The sequence below is a fragment of the Squalius cephalus genome (genome assembly GCF_949319135.1).
Source record: "Squalius cephalus genome assembly, chromosome: 10".
In the NCBI taxonomy this organism is placed as follows: Eukaryota; Metazoa; Chordata; class Actinopteri; order Cypriniformes; family Leuciscidae; genus Squalius; species Squalius cephalus.
The window spans coordinates 16,283,480-16,300,571 of NC_137131.1; the positions used below are offsets into that span (position 1 = coordinate 16,283,480).

At 36.9% G+C, this 17,092-nt stretch overlaps 2 protein-coding genes across 20 annotated transcripts in view; both read right to left on the reverse strand.

Moving 5' to 3' along the window:
• LOC307165763 (disks large homolog 1) overlaps positions 1–17,092 on the reverse strand; it is a 116,979-nt gene that overhangs the window by 34,600 nt on the left and 65,287 nt on the right. For 12 of the 19 annotated variants that reach the window (XM_079883715.1, XM_079883704.1, XM_079883714.1 and 9 more), the window contains 6 exons: positions 10,641–10,694; positions 5,754–5,804; positions 5,006–5,130; positions 2,837–3,006; positions 2,601–2,737; positions 1,639–1,783 (listed from right to left, as the gene is read on the reverse strand). In XM_079883715.1, the coding sequence (XP_079739841.1) occupies positions 1,639–1,783; positions 2,601–2,737; positions 2,837–3,006; positions 5,006–5,130; positions 5,754–5,804; positions 10,641–10,694 (682 nt within the window). Of the gene's footprint in view, positions 1–1,638; positions 1,784–2,600; positions 2,738–2,836; positions 3,007–5,005; positions 5,131–5,753; positions 5,805–10,640; positions 10,695–10,850; positions 11,050–11,135; positions 11,235–17,092 lie in introns of those variants that run through there. The other 7 variants (XM_079883713.1, XM_079883718.1, XM_079883722.1 and 4 more) reach the window with 3 other exon arrangements.
• Positions 16,015–17,086, reverse strand: LOC307165769 (uncharacterized protein). Its single transcript, XM_079883733.1, has one exon. It carries the CDS (start codon positions 16,740–16,742, stop codon positions 16,242–16,244), a length of 501 nt encoding a protein of 166 aa, XP_079739859.1. The 5' UTR covers positions 16,743–17,086; the 3' UTR covers positions 16,015–16,241.

Below are 17,092 nucleotides of genomic sequence, written 5' to 3' on the forward strand. Positions count from 1 at the left end.
CGTAAATGTATAAAACATTTATTTGTGTGAGTGAAAGCAGCACAATCACGAACATAAATGGACAACTTTAAATGCGATTTTCTCAATATTTCGATTTTTTTTTCACCCTCAGATTCCAGATTTTCAAATAGTCGTATCTCGGCCAAATTGTCCTGTCCTAACAAACCATACATCAATGGAAAGTGTATTTATTCAGCTTTCAGATGACGTATAAATCTCAATTAAAAAAAAATGTACCCATGTGACTGGTTTTGTGGTCCAAGGTCACAAATATATAATTACACTGTAACAAGGACACCTTAACATAAAGTGTAACCAAATGTTCTTGTATGAAAAAGAACAGCAAAGATTCTTCAAAAATGCTTTCCACATATAAATATAACGGTATCACTTTTCTATTTTTATGTGTCCTTATTACAGTACGCTACATGTATTTACTGCAGTATACATAGTTACAAGCAACTAACACTAAACCAAACCCTATGTACATGTTAATTAATATTACTCATTACTTAGTTGTGTAATTAAACTGTAAGGAGGACACATTAAAATAAAATGATCAAAATAACAACATGGGCATTTTAGTAGCTTAAACATTAGACTGACTACAGAATGCTGATAGCAAGGTCTTAAGTTTGATTTGCAATGAATCCATAAACTGATACATGTATATCTTAGTGCAATTCTATTTTGCACTAAGATATACAAAGAAGCATCTTCCAAATGCATAAATGTAAATGAATGGACATGAGGGTGGCAGAAATTTCATTTTGTGCAAACAAAATCCTTTTAAGTCTCCATAATTGATGTCCCTACTATAAAAGATGTGTCCTTATTTCACTGTGTCAGATGTAAAGTGAAATAAAGTCAAGGGTACTCACTGGGCAATTACTAACTGCAGACATCGACAACCCATTTATTTAATTCTCATCAAACAGTCCTTCACGTGTCAAAGCCCTACGCATTGCCTGACTGGATGACAGATATAATGAAATGAGATCACTAATGAAATTGTTCTGTTTACGCCTTCCGAGAAAAAAAAAAAAAAAAGAAATCACATTGTGCGCACTCGCATGACTCGCATGTCTTCATGTGCAGATATCCTTACATGGCTTCAAAACTCCCTCTGCAACACTTGCGCACACACACGCACTGATTTTTACATATACTGATGCTGGATTTGTCGGATAGGGGAGCTGGCCACGTGATGCACTTCATGATTAAATGTGCTTTTGTCCTTCATGCCTTTAAGCCCTAACGACAGCTTCCTTTCTCAGGATCTAATGCTGGGGGATCTGGCCTGCCACTGGAACATCACCAAGGTGCTACATTATCGACTGTCATCACTCAGCACTTTGCACAGTCAATTTTACTGGCCGTCCTCATGAGTTGCTGCCCCCATCAGTAGAAAGTGCTGTCTATAGCGGATTTAAGGTGGGATTTAAGCCATTTGTGAGCATGGGACACCAACAAAAGACCACAGAACTGAGGCAAAGTGCCTGGCAAGTTTGTTAACTCTCTGACCATACTGACAACATCCCCATGCATTTACTTGTCTTCCTATGTAGGTAATAGACTTAGTCAAAAAAAAAAATAAAGCTAGAAGAATACAGTATGTTTCAGGATAAGCTTACTTACAGCTGGTGACATCGGGAGGAACGTAACTATCATTCATAAAGACACTAGTAGGTTTCGCCACTTTTAAATAGACGACATCAGGGGTGTTTTTCAAGGCAGTCACGGCATCTTCATGAGTGACGTCTTCAAGGCAAGCAGCATTCACCTGTAAAAGATGAATGTATCAGATGCAACACACACACACACACACTATACAAGTGTGGGGTCAGTAAGATGTTTTAATGTCTTTGAAATTGGTCTTGTATGCTCATCAAGGCTGCATTTATGTGATCAAATATACAGTAAAAACTGCAAAAATAATAGCGGTCTTCTGTTTAATAAATGCAATTTATTCCTGTGATGGTAAAGCTGAATTTTCAGCATCATTACTCCAGTCATCAGTGTCACATGATCCTTCAGAAATCATTCTATGCTGATTAGGTGTTGATTACTTATTATATCAATGTTGAAAACCATTGTGCAGCTTAATATTTTTGTGGAAACCATGATACATTTTTTCAGATTTTTTTTTTTTATGAATAGAAAGTTCAAAAGCGCATTTATTTGAAATAGAATATATTGTAACAAATTCTCTATTGTCACTTTTGATCAATTTAATGCATCTTTGCAGAATAAAAGTTTAAATTTATTTTAAAAAATCTTATTGATTCCAAACTTTTGAAAAGCAAGACATAAAACAAGAATGCTTTATAATTTAATAAGCCAGGGTACAATAATATTTAACTGACAGAAGAGGACCAATCGAAGGTCAGTTTACCTGATGATTACAAAATTTGTGATTCATTAACAATGATTAGTGTGTCAGATGCAATTGTTCCTCTACAGCGTATTTGCCAAAAAAAAATTGTAACAGAATATTTAGGACTAAAAGTCAATTGCAGGAGCTCTAAATTAATAGGTTGTACATCTCATTAAGTAAGGTGAAGATGATAAATTCAGTAAATAGAAAAGTTTTTACTTACAGCCAGAAGTTTATCCCCAATCTGCAGCCTTCCATCTTTGTGGGCAGCTCCTCCCTCAATGATTTTGGTGATATAAATACTGTTGTCCCCAGGAATATGTTGGTTCCCAACTCCTCCAGCTATACTGAAACCTAGACCTGTCAACAGAGGTCAGAGTAAACCATTTGCTGAACCATTTCCTAACGTGAACTATAGTGATCACACAAAAAGACATAGCAGATGAGAAATGGCTTTACCTTTAGGACCTTTTACCAGCTTTACATCCATAATTTTTTCTGAGACGGCTTTTCTTCTTCTTACGTACAGTCTGACAATGCAGCCTGCCTCCTTCAGAGCCTCCACAGCATTGCTGTGAGTTACGTCTCTCACGTCTACATCATTTACCCGCAGTATAGAGTCATTAACTCTGTACAGAGAAAAAGAGGGAGAACACTGACTAAACAGTCAAAAGAAACCGCTATAAATCACAGTGATTAAGTGCCATTTGAAGTACTTACAAGCAATCAAAACACTAAATTTGTGTATAAACAAAAAAATCTATCATTGTTTTACACCACAGACAAAATCTGCATGTAAGAGAAGCATCAGCGCAAGTGCGCTCTGGTTTCACACTAATGGGGATGCAGTTCTATACAGAAAATAATGTGATTTCCGGGTTACACACTGAGTAAACAGACATTACATACAGTATAAGATGGTATAAGAGTAAACCAAAAGACAACTAATACAAACTTTTCCAGTAAATAACGTAAGGAAGAGGAGGATCAGATTTCAATGGTAACACTTTGCAAAAAGGTCTAATTTGTTAACAATAGTTAACGCATGAACTAACATTGAACAACAATTATTAATCTTAATGTTAACAAGTGAAACCGTATTGTAAAGTGTTACCATTTAAATTTACATGAGGAGGGGAATCATAATTTAGGTCCATGTGGTTATTCATTTTAATTAAACCCAAAGCCCAGAGTTAGGGAATACTATGGGTGTGTTCACACTTGTAGTTCGTTCCGGACCAAAAAAAAAAAAAAAAGTTTTTGTCCTGGTCTGTTTAGAGTTCACATTGGCATTGTTAACACCAAACCTATAGATACTGAACCTTCAGGCATAGAAATACATTCACAACCTGATTGGTCGGCTTTTATAACGTATATTTCGAGACCGAATTTTCCGAACATCCAAAACAATGCTGTGCGTTGGGATAAATGCGCTCGTTGTGCATGTATGTGCGTACATACAGTATGTGCGTCTTTTGTATGTGTTGTGTTCATATTTCATTCGAACCACACCAGAGTCAGTTTGGAAGTGGACCGAGATCCATCTTGTCAGCGTCAAAAGATGGGTTCGGATGGCAGCGTTCACACTTATTCAAATGAAGAGAGCAATCGCAACATGCCAAGTGACAATACCCTATGAAACAACTTAATCTGGATTAAGTCAGATGTATTGTTCAGTAGATTTTGCAGAATTGTGAGATAGAAAAATTAAAAATGTTATAGGTTTAGATATTATTTCAGGTTGTAATTGTAGAACTAATACATTATGGCCCCTAAGCACTGCATATATTAATTTTATGCAGATTTATTGCTTACAACAAATCCATGCTTTAACAGTCGTCCATTTTTTGGTTTGTAACCCTAAACGTCTGCGTTTAGCTTCAAGGGGCATCTTCCACGACAGAATTCTTTAAAAATTAAATCTTTTTTTGCATTTCAATTCTGACATCCAAAGGCACAAGCAGACATTTTCTCCCTTTATTCTGTGGATCTCGCCCATTTTCCACAAAAGGTTTCCGCAAAAATATTAAGCAGCACAACTGTTTTCAATGTTGATAATAATAAGAAAAGTTCCATGAGCATCAAATCAGCATATCAGAACGACTTCTGTTGGATCAAGTGATGTTGAAGACTGGAGTAATGACTGCCGAATGTATTACAATTAAACAGTTATGTTAAATTGTAACTATTTAAATGTTCACCCTAGAGCAGAAGTATAAGTGCAGAACTTTATTTCTGTAAGTGAAAAAAGTGAGTGTAAAGGTGTTTGAATTTGAGCTTGTACGACGCTCTGACAGAACCACTAGGCGCTGCCCGAGGGAACGTGGTCCGGTATGCTAGCATCCTGTGCGCTTAGCAGATTGCAAAAGATTTTGATGATACATTTTACTGCATTTTCAATGTTTTCTTCTGAATTCAGCACTCTACGTGTGGCAGGTTTAGCAGTCGAAAGTAACTACCACTACTGCTACTTCAGCTACACATAACTGTGCTACTTATACTTATCCTGTAACCTGTTCATACCAGCTCAGAAATAAATATGCACTGCTTATGTGTGCGATGTGTAAACAGGCCTAAGGAGACATTCTTATGAACTTGTCCTTTGGGGGTAATAACATATTCTCTGACCTGAGTCTGCCATCCTGTGCGGCAGCTCCTCCTGGGATGATCTTAGTGATAAAGATGCTTGGGTCCTCGCCAATGTGGGGGTTATCGGTACCGCCTGCAATACTGAAACCCAGGCCCGAGTTCCCCTGTAGGGAGGGGGGAAAAAACATGTCAGAACAAAAAGGAGAAAATGTCAACCAAAGAAAAAAATAGACCTTTAAGCATAATGACATGATTAAATACAAAACGAAATCAAAGGAGAAATATATGTGCATGCAAATGTTACGGCCAGTTGATCTGTTAATTTGATTCAGATATATATTCATTCAATTCAGTACAGTATAATGATGATATACGTTTACATTAGTTATAGTTAATGCATTAGGGTTCATGAATTAATGAATAGTTTTTTCTGAACTTATTTATGTTTATTTATAAATGTAGTATTATAAATGTTCATTGTTAGTTCATGTTAGTTAACATATACTGTACAACTTTCAAATGTTAAAAAAGCCCAAGTAGAAATCAAATGTAATAAATTCTGTATTGTCCTAACAATGTAATTAAAATAAGTTTTTTTCTGTTAACATTTGAGTGGCAATTTAAGACCCTGAGCATGAAAACGTTACATCTCTTTTCACTGTACAATCATTATGCAGTTTATTCAGAGCCTCCATAAAAATAACATATACCTTTAAATATTGTATTGTAAATTCTACTGACATTGTAAGCGATTTCTGACTTTTTTTTTTAGTCACCGCAATCTTACCCGTTCAAGTGTAATTTCTTCATATTCATAATCAGCTTCTGTTCCATTCACCTGAAAGTTAACCGAAATATTTTTGTCAATATACAAAGTCAAAATATATCAACATGAGCATATGCCCTCCTCTATTAGTGTCACCCAAAAAAAATGTATTAGTTCTGCAAGTTTCTATAATTCAGGAGGAGTTTTTGTGATTACTAGATTTTGTTTTTCTTTCAAAAATAGATGTGTCATGAACAATTATGTCCGCCAGTTGAAGTTATTATACGACTGATTGCAGCCTTTTCACAAAGACCGTGAAAAGTATTTTACACACCTTTTGGAGGAATTGTTTTAAAAGTATTTTTGTTTGTTGATTCTCTCACCATTTGGCAATAAAATTGCATTTTTTCTAATGAAGTGTTAAGGAACCAGAAAAAAAAAAAGAGAAATCGGAACCAAACTTGCTTTTTCCCCCCTACAATTCTATTATTGAAATGCACAAATGTACTAATATAATACTGTAGATTATTATAGACAGACATATAATACCAACATTATACCATAGAAAACAACAGCAATAAGAGATCAGAGGACTGTTCATTCTGATCTCTTTTACTCTCAGAAAGAAAAGGTAAAAAAAAGCAGTCCTTACCAGTTACACGCTTGTACCTTATTTACCCCTCAAGAATGCATATTAGTAGCCTACCTTAAAGTTTAGAATTAGTACCTTAATGTGTATTTTAGTACCTAAATGAAAGGGTACCGACCAGTGACTTTGTTTTCTGAGGGTGTTATTGCTGATGTTTTGTTGTTCATCAGCAGGAATATTCATTTAATAATTTGCCTCGCTGGTTATGTTTTCAACAACCAATAAGCATTAGTCTCCGTTCCATATATAGTAAATCCACTCAAATTGTCTGCAGATTGCATCTGGGACTGATTATGGGCAAAAATAATCTTATATAATAAAAAGTTGTTGCTAGGAAAGTGCTCTAATTATGTAAGAACAAACTGTTTGGAAAAGTCTCAGTGTTTTCTCTTTCCACTCCTTCCATTTCACCTCAACTGGTTCTACAGTTCTTGGCGATACAATACTCAGGCAGCATTACATCTCTTGCCAATTACTGGGTATTTCAGCCAGAGAGGCCACAGAAACCAAATCTATGAAGCACACAGACACTAGCTGTCGGCTCAACACGCACTCCAGTCCACTCGTTTTCAATGTTCTGGGTTCAGCACGAGTTAAGATGTATCAACAAGCATTTGGGGCATAATGTTGATTACCACAGTAAATAATTTAGACTTGTCCCTCAATAAATGTCACAGTAAGACACTTATAATGAAAGTACACCAGGAATAAACTTTAAAACACACTGTTTTAAAAGTAACCGTAACTTAAACACCTACTGACCTTGAATGTGTAAAACTATATCCAATCTTTCAACTTCTACAAAGTCATGACCATGTAACACCCATTAAACCCCAGTAAATTTCACATGATATGGACAAAGATACCAGAGAGAGTGCGTACATGGAGCAAACGTCACTCAGGAAGAGTTGAACATGAGGTTTCATTTAAATGAGGCTGGATAGCTGTCCTAGGTAGAGAAAACTGTTGGACTATATGCTTGAGATAAATGAAAACAGGCCAAAAATCAGCATTAACACGCTTGTGTGGTTCTGGGGGCTCTGCTTTAAGCTTCTAAATGACATTTTAAGACCTTAAATACTAAAAATGTTGCTCTCTCTTTCTGTAACTGCTGCTGAAAACATCTGTTTGTGAAATCAGTGGTGTTGGGGGTGGGGTTTAAAGGAGAGTGAGAGATGTACGTCAATACTGACACTGCCCAATACAGCATTACACTCAAATCATGCCACCAGCTCTCAGCATGATACTACAATAACATTCATGCTATTACTTAAATGCTTTTCTTTTTGTATCCGTTTTAAAAGGATATACAATATCCAAAAAGGCCTTTTCAGTTTTGCATTACAACATATTTTTAACAGATTGTCAGTTACGAAGTTAATTCCATTGACAATAGCCTTTAGTTGTTTTTCTTTGGGAACCATTTAGAGGTTTTCAGCACTGCTAAACTATGATGCTGATAACATGCTGCATATATGGCCACAAACAACCAGCCACATGGATAAGAGCCAATACAGGCATTTACACGATCAATTTCAGACTATTACTACAGTATATCTACGTAATATAACGAACCATCAAAACAGGAATAGACGTACAGTACATGCACAAGGAGTTGTTCAACATCAACATTGGCCTTTATACTATATTGCTTTAAAGAAACCCCTATTCTAAATGCATTTATTTATTAAAAGACCATTGGATTTTGTATACCACAAGCCAGATAACTATAAATCCACCAGCTGGACTGCTGGCAGACTCAGTGTCAAAAATGTGTTATCTCTGGGTAATACAATGCAGAAAAATCCTGCACTTTTCAGGAGTTTTCCGTTATTTTCCAGATAACATCAAAACATACAGAACAAATGTACAAAAAATTGAACGACAACCCTTCAAATTCCTCATTTTACCTAGTTTTCACCTCAATTACTGTATGTTTTCTGTTTATTTTTACAGTCAAAGTTTTTTGTTGTTTACTGTTGGTGAGTGCCGACTCTATACATCTAAAGGTAGGCTAGGCAATTTTTTTTATAAACACTTTGTTATACTTGTTGAAATTCTCTTCACATCCTGATAGCAATCAATAATAGAAGTGGTGACTTCTGTGGAAGTCTCAGGACCAAAAACTGTTCGCTCAATCATTGCATTCAGGCTGACGATGTCATCCCTGCCTGTCAACATATGTATTTCCATACTTGCGCGGACATCACACGTCATCAGCGCGTTCCGTAAGGCTATGCAGACAAACAGCAGCTGCCTTATATAGTTCCTCCTGAACCAAAACAACGGGCTTATGCTGCGTTCATGGCATGTCGTAACAGTAATTACAAGACTACAACCAGTGAAGTTCTACCCGGAGCTGTTCACGTCCTCAGACTCATATTTATTAGTTTCTACGTCAACACTATCAACGCCGAAATGAACCTGCAGCAGTCAGGTGGTACAAGTCAGAGCTCTGTATGTCTAATTCGTTCATTATTATTGTAATGTTATGTGCTTTGAAACATGAGGTAATTTAACGCCGTCTCTCATCTTGTGACGCATTGCAGCTTCTGCTGTGTACGTTCATGTGTTTTAGAGTTTAGGCGTGGCTTTGAAGGGAGGGTGGGATCTCATGCTTTCAAAGTTAGCTTGCTATTGCTAGCCTCTCCGAAATTGCCTACCAAACCTTTAATATTGGGTGAATCTGTGTTTTGGGTGTCATTCACTAAATTGCTATGTTTTTGTTACAGTGAGTGTTACATTCAAGTGGAGATCTACTTTCTTTAACATTTACAACTACTGGAACTCAATCCACACATAAAAACATTTACAGACTTACCGACAGCCTTAGAAACATGCAATGTTAAGACACATGGCAACAGAATGAAGCTCGAGCACTAATAATGTGGAGTATTTAATGAGGTCAGTCAAGAGTTCCTCATGGTCATTTCTTTATAGACTTTAGCTCTATCTCATTCAGATAACTCTAGTGTTCAGAGTGAGTCCTTAATGAAGTATGACAGAAGTCAGCTCAGCAGGCTTTCTGGCTCTGGATGTATAGGATTATGAGATGCTGCTGAGACTAAGAGAAGAATGGGGTTGAAGAAGTGTCATGGGTCCCTGATAAATGTCAACCACAGTTACATTTTACATTTACATTTATGCATTTGGCAGACGCTTTTATCCAAAGCGACTTACAATTCATTTCAAGGTACACATTTACATTCTTATCAGTTCTTGCTTTCCTGGGAACCGAACCCATGACCGCCAACGCTCTACTGTTTGAGCTACAGGAAAGCTAAATCCAGTTAAATCCACATGCAAGCTAGAACAAGGATACTCCATAACACATAAAATCACATATACTGTAGGGGAACTTCAAAATATAAGACAAGGAAATTATCTCCTAAATGCTGTAAAAAGATTACACATTTTACATTTCTTAATATTAACGACTCCACATTTATGAATAAACAGAAACTTTAATTTACTGTGAATAAATGGAGAGACCATATTTTTGATTAAAGATGATTTCATTTCTTCCGTTTTTAAGTCATTAAATCAGTCAACATTTTCTAACCGATTTGTAGACTATAGTTTGGTATTCAACTGAAAGTGAAAAAACACTAAGAATAATGCACAGCTCGAATTTGCTTGTTTTCTGACCTATGATTCAATTAAATCCGCATCCTTACTGTCATTATACAGGACACCATCTTATTTTTGTGGGTTTTTGAACATCATATTGGAGCTAAAAACATCCTCACTATATTATAAGTTTGGGGTCAATTGATTTAAAGTGACAGTAAATAAATTTTAAGTAAATGTATGCTGTTTTTATTTCTATTAAATCAAAGGACAACCATTTTCAACGTTGATAATAATAAGAAATACTTCTTGAGCACAAAATCAGCATATTAGAATGATTTCTGAAGGATCATGTTACACTAAAGACTGAAGTAATAGCTGATAAATTCAGCTCTGCCATAATAGGAACAAATTACTTTTTAATAGAAAACTGCTTTTTTTTATTGTAATACTATTTCGTAATATTACTGTATTTTTCATGAAATAAATGCAGCTTTGCTGAGACTACTTTCTCAGAAAAAAGTTATATATTCAATGTAATATTTATTGTTTTGTAGTGACAGTTAAAAGGACCTTAAAATGACTTTCTTTAAAGTCAGTTAATATTAAATGTAACAACATTCTGCAATAATCTAACTCTTCACAAAGTGCAGTACATGAAGAGATACATCACATACATATGGACTTACATAGGGTGAGGTGTCAAGGCTTTCTGTGTTCACCACCACCGGTGCTGGGCTTGCCTGCAAAAGAAACATTCATTAATACTTGGGCTGATATGTATCAAGACCCATAACTGTGCACATTACTTCTTATCCCTACTGAGAATGAAATAGTGAAATGAACAGTTAACTATTAAAAAGATAAGAAAAAGACCCAATAAAAAAAGCATCACTTACTCTTGGCATGCTGATACAGTATTACTCTGGCATTTGCAAGAGATTGACAGCACAGCCTGTATCCATACACAGCATAACATATTGCAGAATATGCAACACAGTGGCATAACAAACCAGCGCAGACCTAATCCTTCAGCAAACATGTATCACACGCTTCACTTGCACAATTGCTTTTGAGGTACAAGTGCGCATCAGCAATATAACATAGCATTCTCTCTGTAATCTCTCTAAGTCAAGAGGACCATCGTTGAGTGGGTGGAGTGAAAACATGAGGAAAAAAAAGACCTGTGACGCGGGTGCTGGAATGGCAGTGGTCTCGGCTGGGACGGGTGGGATAGGGATCACAGGGATTATGGGAGCGGAGGGAGGAATGACATCTGCCTGCTAAACAATGACAGTGGAGGTCAAAGGTCAGACCAGATGACACACAGCAGTACTGATTTTCACGAATTCTCTTAAAAAAAAAAAAAACGAATTAAAACAGATATTGAACAGAATTCTAAACAGAGAGGGAGAAGATGAGATAATGGAAACAATACAATAAAAAAATAATCATATGACTGTTTTAGCCTGCAAAATGTGATTGTTTTATTAGCAAAAGTCTCTGCAAACATTCAATTTACATTATTCACAGCATAAAAGTTAGATAGTAAAGGGTGAAAAAAAGAGATAAAAGAAATTTAATAATGAAAAGATCTTATAAATAAGCTTTAAAATACTCTTACAATATTTACTCTAATGTTACTTCAATTCTACTGTTATTTTTTTCAGTGAAACACAAAAGGACAATTTTGAAGCATAGTGGATAATGATTACTTTCATTCTAAAAAATAAACTTAAAAAAAAAGGACCTGGCCACTATGAAATGTGACCCTGGATCACAAAACCAGTCATAAGTTGCACGGGTATATTTGTGGCAATAGCCAAAAATTCATTGTATGGGTCAAAATTATCGATTTTTATTTTATGCCAAAAATCATTAGGATATTAAGTAAAGATCATGTTCCATGAAGATATTTTGTAAATTTCCTACCGTAAATATATAAAACATTTATTTTTGTGAGGGAATGCAGTACAATCACGAACATAAATGGACAACTTTAAAGACGATTTTCTCAATGTTTCCATTTTTTTGCACCCTCAGATTCCAGATTTTCAAATAGTTGTATCTCGGGCCAAATATTGTCCTATCATAACAACCCATACATCAACTGAAAGCTTATTTATTCAGTTTTCATGTGATGTATAAATCTAAATTTCATAAAATTGACCCATGTGACCAAGGTCCAAGGTCACAAATGCGGTTTAAAAACCACTTGAAGAACCATCATATTCTCCTTTTGTTTTCCACAGACTAAAAAAATTCATCAATAACAGCAAACAGTTTTGGAATGAAGCACTCAATACAATAATATTTATTGTATTCAGTAGTATTAGCAAAAGAGCTTTAAAAGTGTAAATTGTGATAGAATCCCCATCAATGTAAAGGATTTGTGATGCTATTTTGTGACTCGCTTGAAGGACAAACCTTTCTTTAGACATAACCATTAAGATAACTGTGATTCAAGATTCAACAGGGCTAAAAATAAATCTCCAGTCCAGCAATCAGCATCCTGTTGTGCAGGGCTGAGAAGGAATAGCTCTTCCTTTTAAATATGAAAATAGCGTAATTTTTATTTCTGCAGGTTGAAAATGTGTGCCAGCGAGAGAAACTTCAGACTACATCACACCTGAACTAAACAGTCTGCACTAATTTACAACAACTGCAAAGCAAACCTGAAGTGCATTGTGACCAATTTCTATTTGGAAATCCAACAATTCCTTTCAAGGGATAGTTCACCCAAAAATCTGTTTACTCACCCTCTGGCCATCCAATATGTAGGTGTCTTTTTTATTCAGTAGAAATGTACAGAAGATTTTTAACTGAAACCTTGGTTCTTGGTGCCTCATATAATGCAAGTCAATGGCTACCATTACTTTTAGAGTCAAAAAAACATACAAAGGGAAAACAAAATTAATACCCATGGCTCCTGACAATACATTGAGGTCTTATGAAGCGAAATGATCGGTCTGTGCAAGAAACTGAAAATTATTTACAACATTATTAGCTGTAATCCACAGCCTCAGCAAACGGTCTGGAGCGCGAGCTTCCTGTCTCATAATGACGTACAGTACGTGTGGGAGCAAACTCACTCACACGTGAGCTGACGCTGTGTTTGTTTACAACAGAGAGGAAGGACACATGCGTTGTATTGTTCATCAAAGTGCTAATTGTGCTTATCCGGGATGCCGCAACCGATATAAAAAATTAAGATTACATTCGCTTGTGCGATCTCAATCGGGATTTTCAGAGATTCCCAACGTTTGAGTTCCCGCGCATACATCGCTAGCTCGCGCTCCAGACTGCAATGAACAAGCTCAGAACCGTTTGCAGAGGCTGTGGATTATATAGGTAATAATGTTGCAAATAATGTTTCGTTTCTTGCACAGGCCGATCGTTTCGCTTGATAAGAACTCAATGTATCGCCAGGAGCCACAGGTACTAATTTTGTTTTGCCTGAAACTTTTTTTTTGACTCTCAAAGTGATGGTAGCCATTGACTTGCATTTTATAATTCACCAAAGACCTAGCCTAGAAATCTAGACGCACCCTAGCGGCAGCAAAATGTATTTTGCAGCCAGGGTAGTCTAGCAACTCTCCGTTGACTTTCGGAGCTGTAAAAACCTAAATTGGGTCAGGCCAATCACATCGCGTATAGAGTAGGCGGGGCAGGCTTAACATAATGACGACAGAGTTGCGACGGTTCCCTGCTACTTGAAAACAAAGAAGAGTTGCTGCTTCTGGCGAACAGTCTTTCAAATCGGCTTTGGCCGCGACTCTGGAGGACTTGGAGTTAAGTTTTTCTTTGAGAAAAGAGCAAAGAACGGCACTTAAGTCATTCTTAAAAAAGGAAGATGTGTTCGTAGTTTTGCCGGCCAGATTCAAAAGTTGAATCTATCAACTAACGTTAGCTCCGCTGTTGGGAAAACGCTCTGGTTGGTTGAAGCGCTGTCCTATTGCGTGCAGAGGGAATTTGAAAGACAGCCATTTATCCCGCCCCTCGGATTGAGCCGTGTCTATGGTGAGTTGCCAGACCTAACATCTTGATGTAGGCTACCAAAGACCATGGTTTCAGCTTAAAATATTCTTTACTGTTCAACTAAAGAAAAAAAGACACATCTTGGATAGCATGAGGGTGAGTAAATTAACAGAAAGTTTTTATTTTTAAGTGAACTATCCTTTTAAAAAAAGAATTATGCAAATCCATCCAGCTTTACAACCATACAGAACAGTGAAATTCTTTCTACAGTTTTGATTCTAGAAGTACAGAGCCAAGCACATCAAAAGATATTGTAGTCATGATTTTAAAATTAGTTACCATGACTTTTTAATTTATGGCCATGTTTATTCCCTCGTTTTAGTTAAACCGTTGCCGCGCTGTACTAATTAGTTGCCTCGTTGGCCACTATTTAACTAAATCAAAATTAATAAATTATATAATAAACGCCATTACATTATGATAAAACTAAAGGTTAAATTAATTTAAATGGAAGACACTTTTACTTGCATGTATTACAGATAGTTAATTGTCAAAAGTTTATGTTGGGAAGATTTTGTGTTGACAAACAGCTAGCCAGCAAGGTAGCTATCATTAGCACAGCCTGTGTTAGTTTTCAAAACCCTTTTGTCTCAAGATTTCCATGAAATTTCCATGGTCAAAGTGACTTTGATTGACAGATCTCATTTCAGAATTGAAGCTATAATCATGAATTCAGAAATGAAATAGAAACACAATGTAGCCTACATGATGTGGACCGTGCAGAGAGGATCTGACGCAAGCAGATATCTATGGGAGTTCAGCAGATTCCAGCTCTACAGGAGCAAAAGTGTGTTGCCATGTTGTCAGTGAGGAGACATCCGCTGAAACTGGCCCCTCTACACAACCCGTCTGTGTCAGCGTTCCCAAACAAAAGCGATCTGATCCACAGGCGCTTGTCCAAGCACCAACAACACAGCCAGAGGAGACGGATATTCAGTTACAACAGTCCAGTTCACCCAGTCAAAAACAAACACATCACTGCAACTACTAATTAGAAAGGGTTTCCGTTTCACTAACCCTCACACTCGGGGTTATGGCAGAGACTTGAGACTAAGGCATGTACTATATTTGAGTGACAACAGCACACAAGACATCACCAATTCAGTCACAACTTTTTACATGAGCGCATGCTGTCCTGCCTAAATTGACCAGAGTAACTTATATAAGAATCTATTTACACTGCATGCTATTATGGCGGTTGTACAGTAGTCACGGCCTGTGATTTCAGAGTTAAAATTAGAATCAATCATTAGCATTGATCAGAGAGACTGGTTTAGAGTTCAGCCTAAAGCTCCCACCAATGTCTCAAATGAATAACAATCCAAAACATACCCCAATTTAATATTAAAAAAATATAATATTTTAAGTTTTTTTAATAAGTCATCTACTTATAAAATATATTAATATTATACTGATGATTTTATCCCAAAATTCCTTTTCAAAAATCATTAGTGTAAAATGTGTATAAAAGATTTCAAATATGTTCACTGCTTACAAAATGTGTCAATATGATGACCAAAACATCTCATATTTTGACACATATTTAATTTGCTGGTTAGGATCCAATAATTTAAAAAAAAAAACTACATCAAAAATAAATGAAAAACATACACACTACAGTTCAAACATTTGGTAAGGGTCGGTTTTTAATGTTTTCTTTTAAAAAGTCTCCATGTTTACCAAAAAAAACCAAATTGTCATTAAAAATACAACAAAAACAGTAATATTGTGAAATAGCATTCAAGTTTAAAATACATTTTAAAATGTAATTTATTCCTGTGATGGCAAAGCTGAATTATAAGCATCATTACTCCAATCTTCAGTGTCACGTGATCCTTCAGAAATCATTCTAATGCTGATTTGCTGCTCAAGAAACATTTCTATTCTATTATCAATGTTGAAATACAGTCTCTTTTGATCAATTTAATGCATCCTTGCTGAATAAAAGTATTAATTTCTTTAAAAATATGACCGACCAGGAAATTTTGAATGGTAGTATATGTACCTTTTTTCTTTTTTTCAATAAATTTCAATACATGACATGAACCTGGATCTTTACAATATATCCCTTCCACCTCCAAAATCATGTCTGCAAGGCCCTGGCAACCACTGACAATAAATCTTGAGAAACAACCATATATTCATCAACACAATATAATAGACATTTCAGATTAACAACGTAGCATTATCTGAAATTCACATCCTCACAGCTCAACCTCCTCCCCCAGTGCACTACTCTACAGTAACACCTCTCATCTCTCAATAAGACTCCCACATACCTTATCCAATGAAAAAGTGCCCCAAGAATTGGCAAGCCACAAGGCACTGGAAGAAGCTCTGACTTTAGCTGTGCTTTTGGTGGGGCTCTTTTTCACACTATCCCTCAGGTTGGTGAACTTCCCTCTGCTCTTGGTGGAGGCTGGAAGGGTGCAGGAGCTGTACTGTGGAACCCTGTGGGACTCCAGGTGAGTCTGCTGGAAGTTGAGCAGGGTGGGTTGAGACAGGTGAGGCTGCTGTTGCTGTTGCTGTTGCTGATGCTGATGTTGGTTCTGCTGGTGCAGATGGTGGTGGAAATGATGATGGAATTGCGGTTGTTGAACCAATTGCCTCGGCGTTCGGGTCAGCGTGCCGTGCACGTGTCCGACCCTCTGTTGCATTCTGGGATGGTTGCAGTTGGCCACCTCCGTCACCCCGGTCCGACAGTCCACGTAAGCTCCACAGCAGTATTCATGGTTGTTGCTATAGGTGGTCATTGTTTTCCAAGCAGAGAGGGCACCACGGCAAACTATCAGGTGGGCGCCAGGTGAAATGATGGAGAACGCAGCCTGAAGAGTGACGCGTTTACTTTGCGGAGCAATCGGGAAGAAGAGAGGAAACACCGTGGTTGTAAATCTGGTCCTTTTCCCCTGGCTCCACTCTTCTGCCAACCTCTCTCACCGTCTATCTCTCTTTCAGCCTCACTCGCTCTCATCCCCTGCACTTGCTCACCAATTAATGAGCTCCAATGGGCACTGCACATGACAGCGCACAGTCTCTTCTGCAGGCATGAATAATCAATGCTCCATTCTTGATTTCAGCATTGGCGTCCGGACGGTCTGCGTGT

Excerpts from the sequence above, each read along its gene's own strand:
- LOC307165769 (XM_079883733.1), bottom strand. The coding sequence starts at position 16,742 with ATGACCACCTATAGCAACAACCATGAATACTGCTGTGGAGCTTACGTG.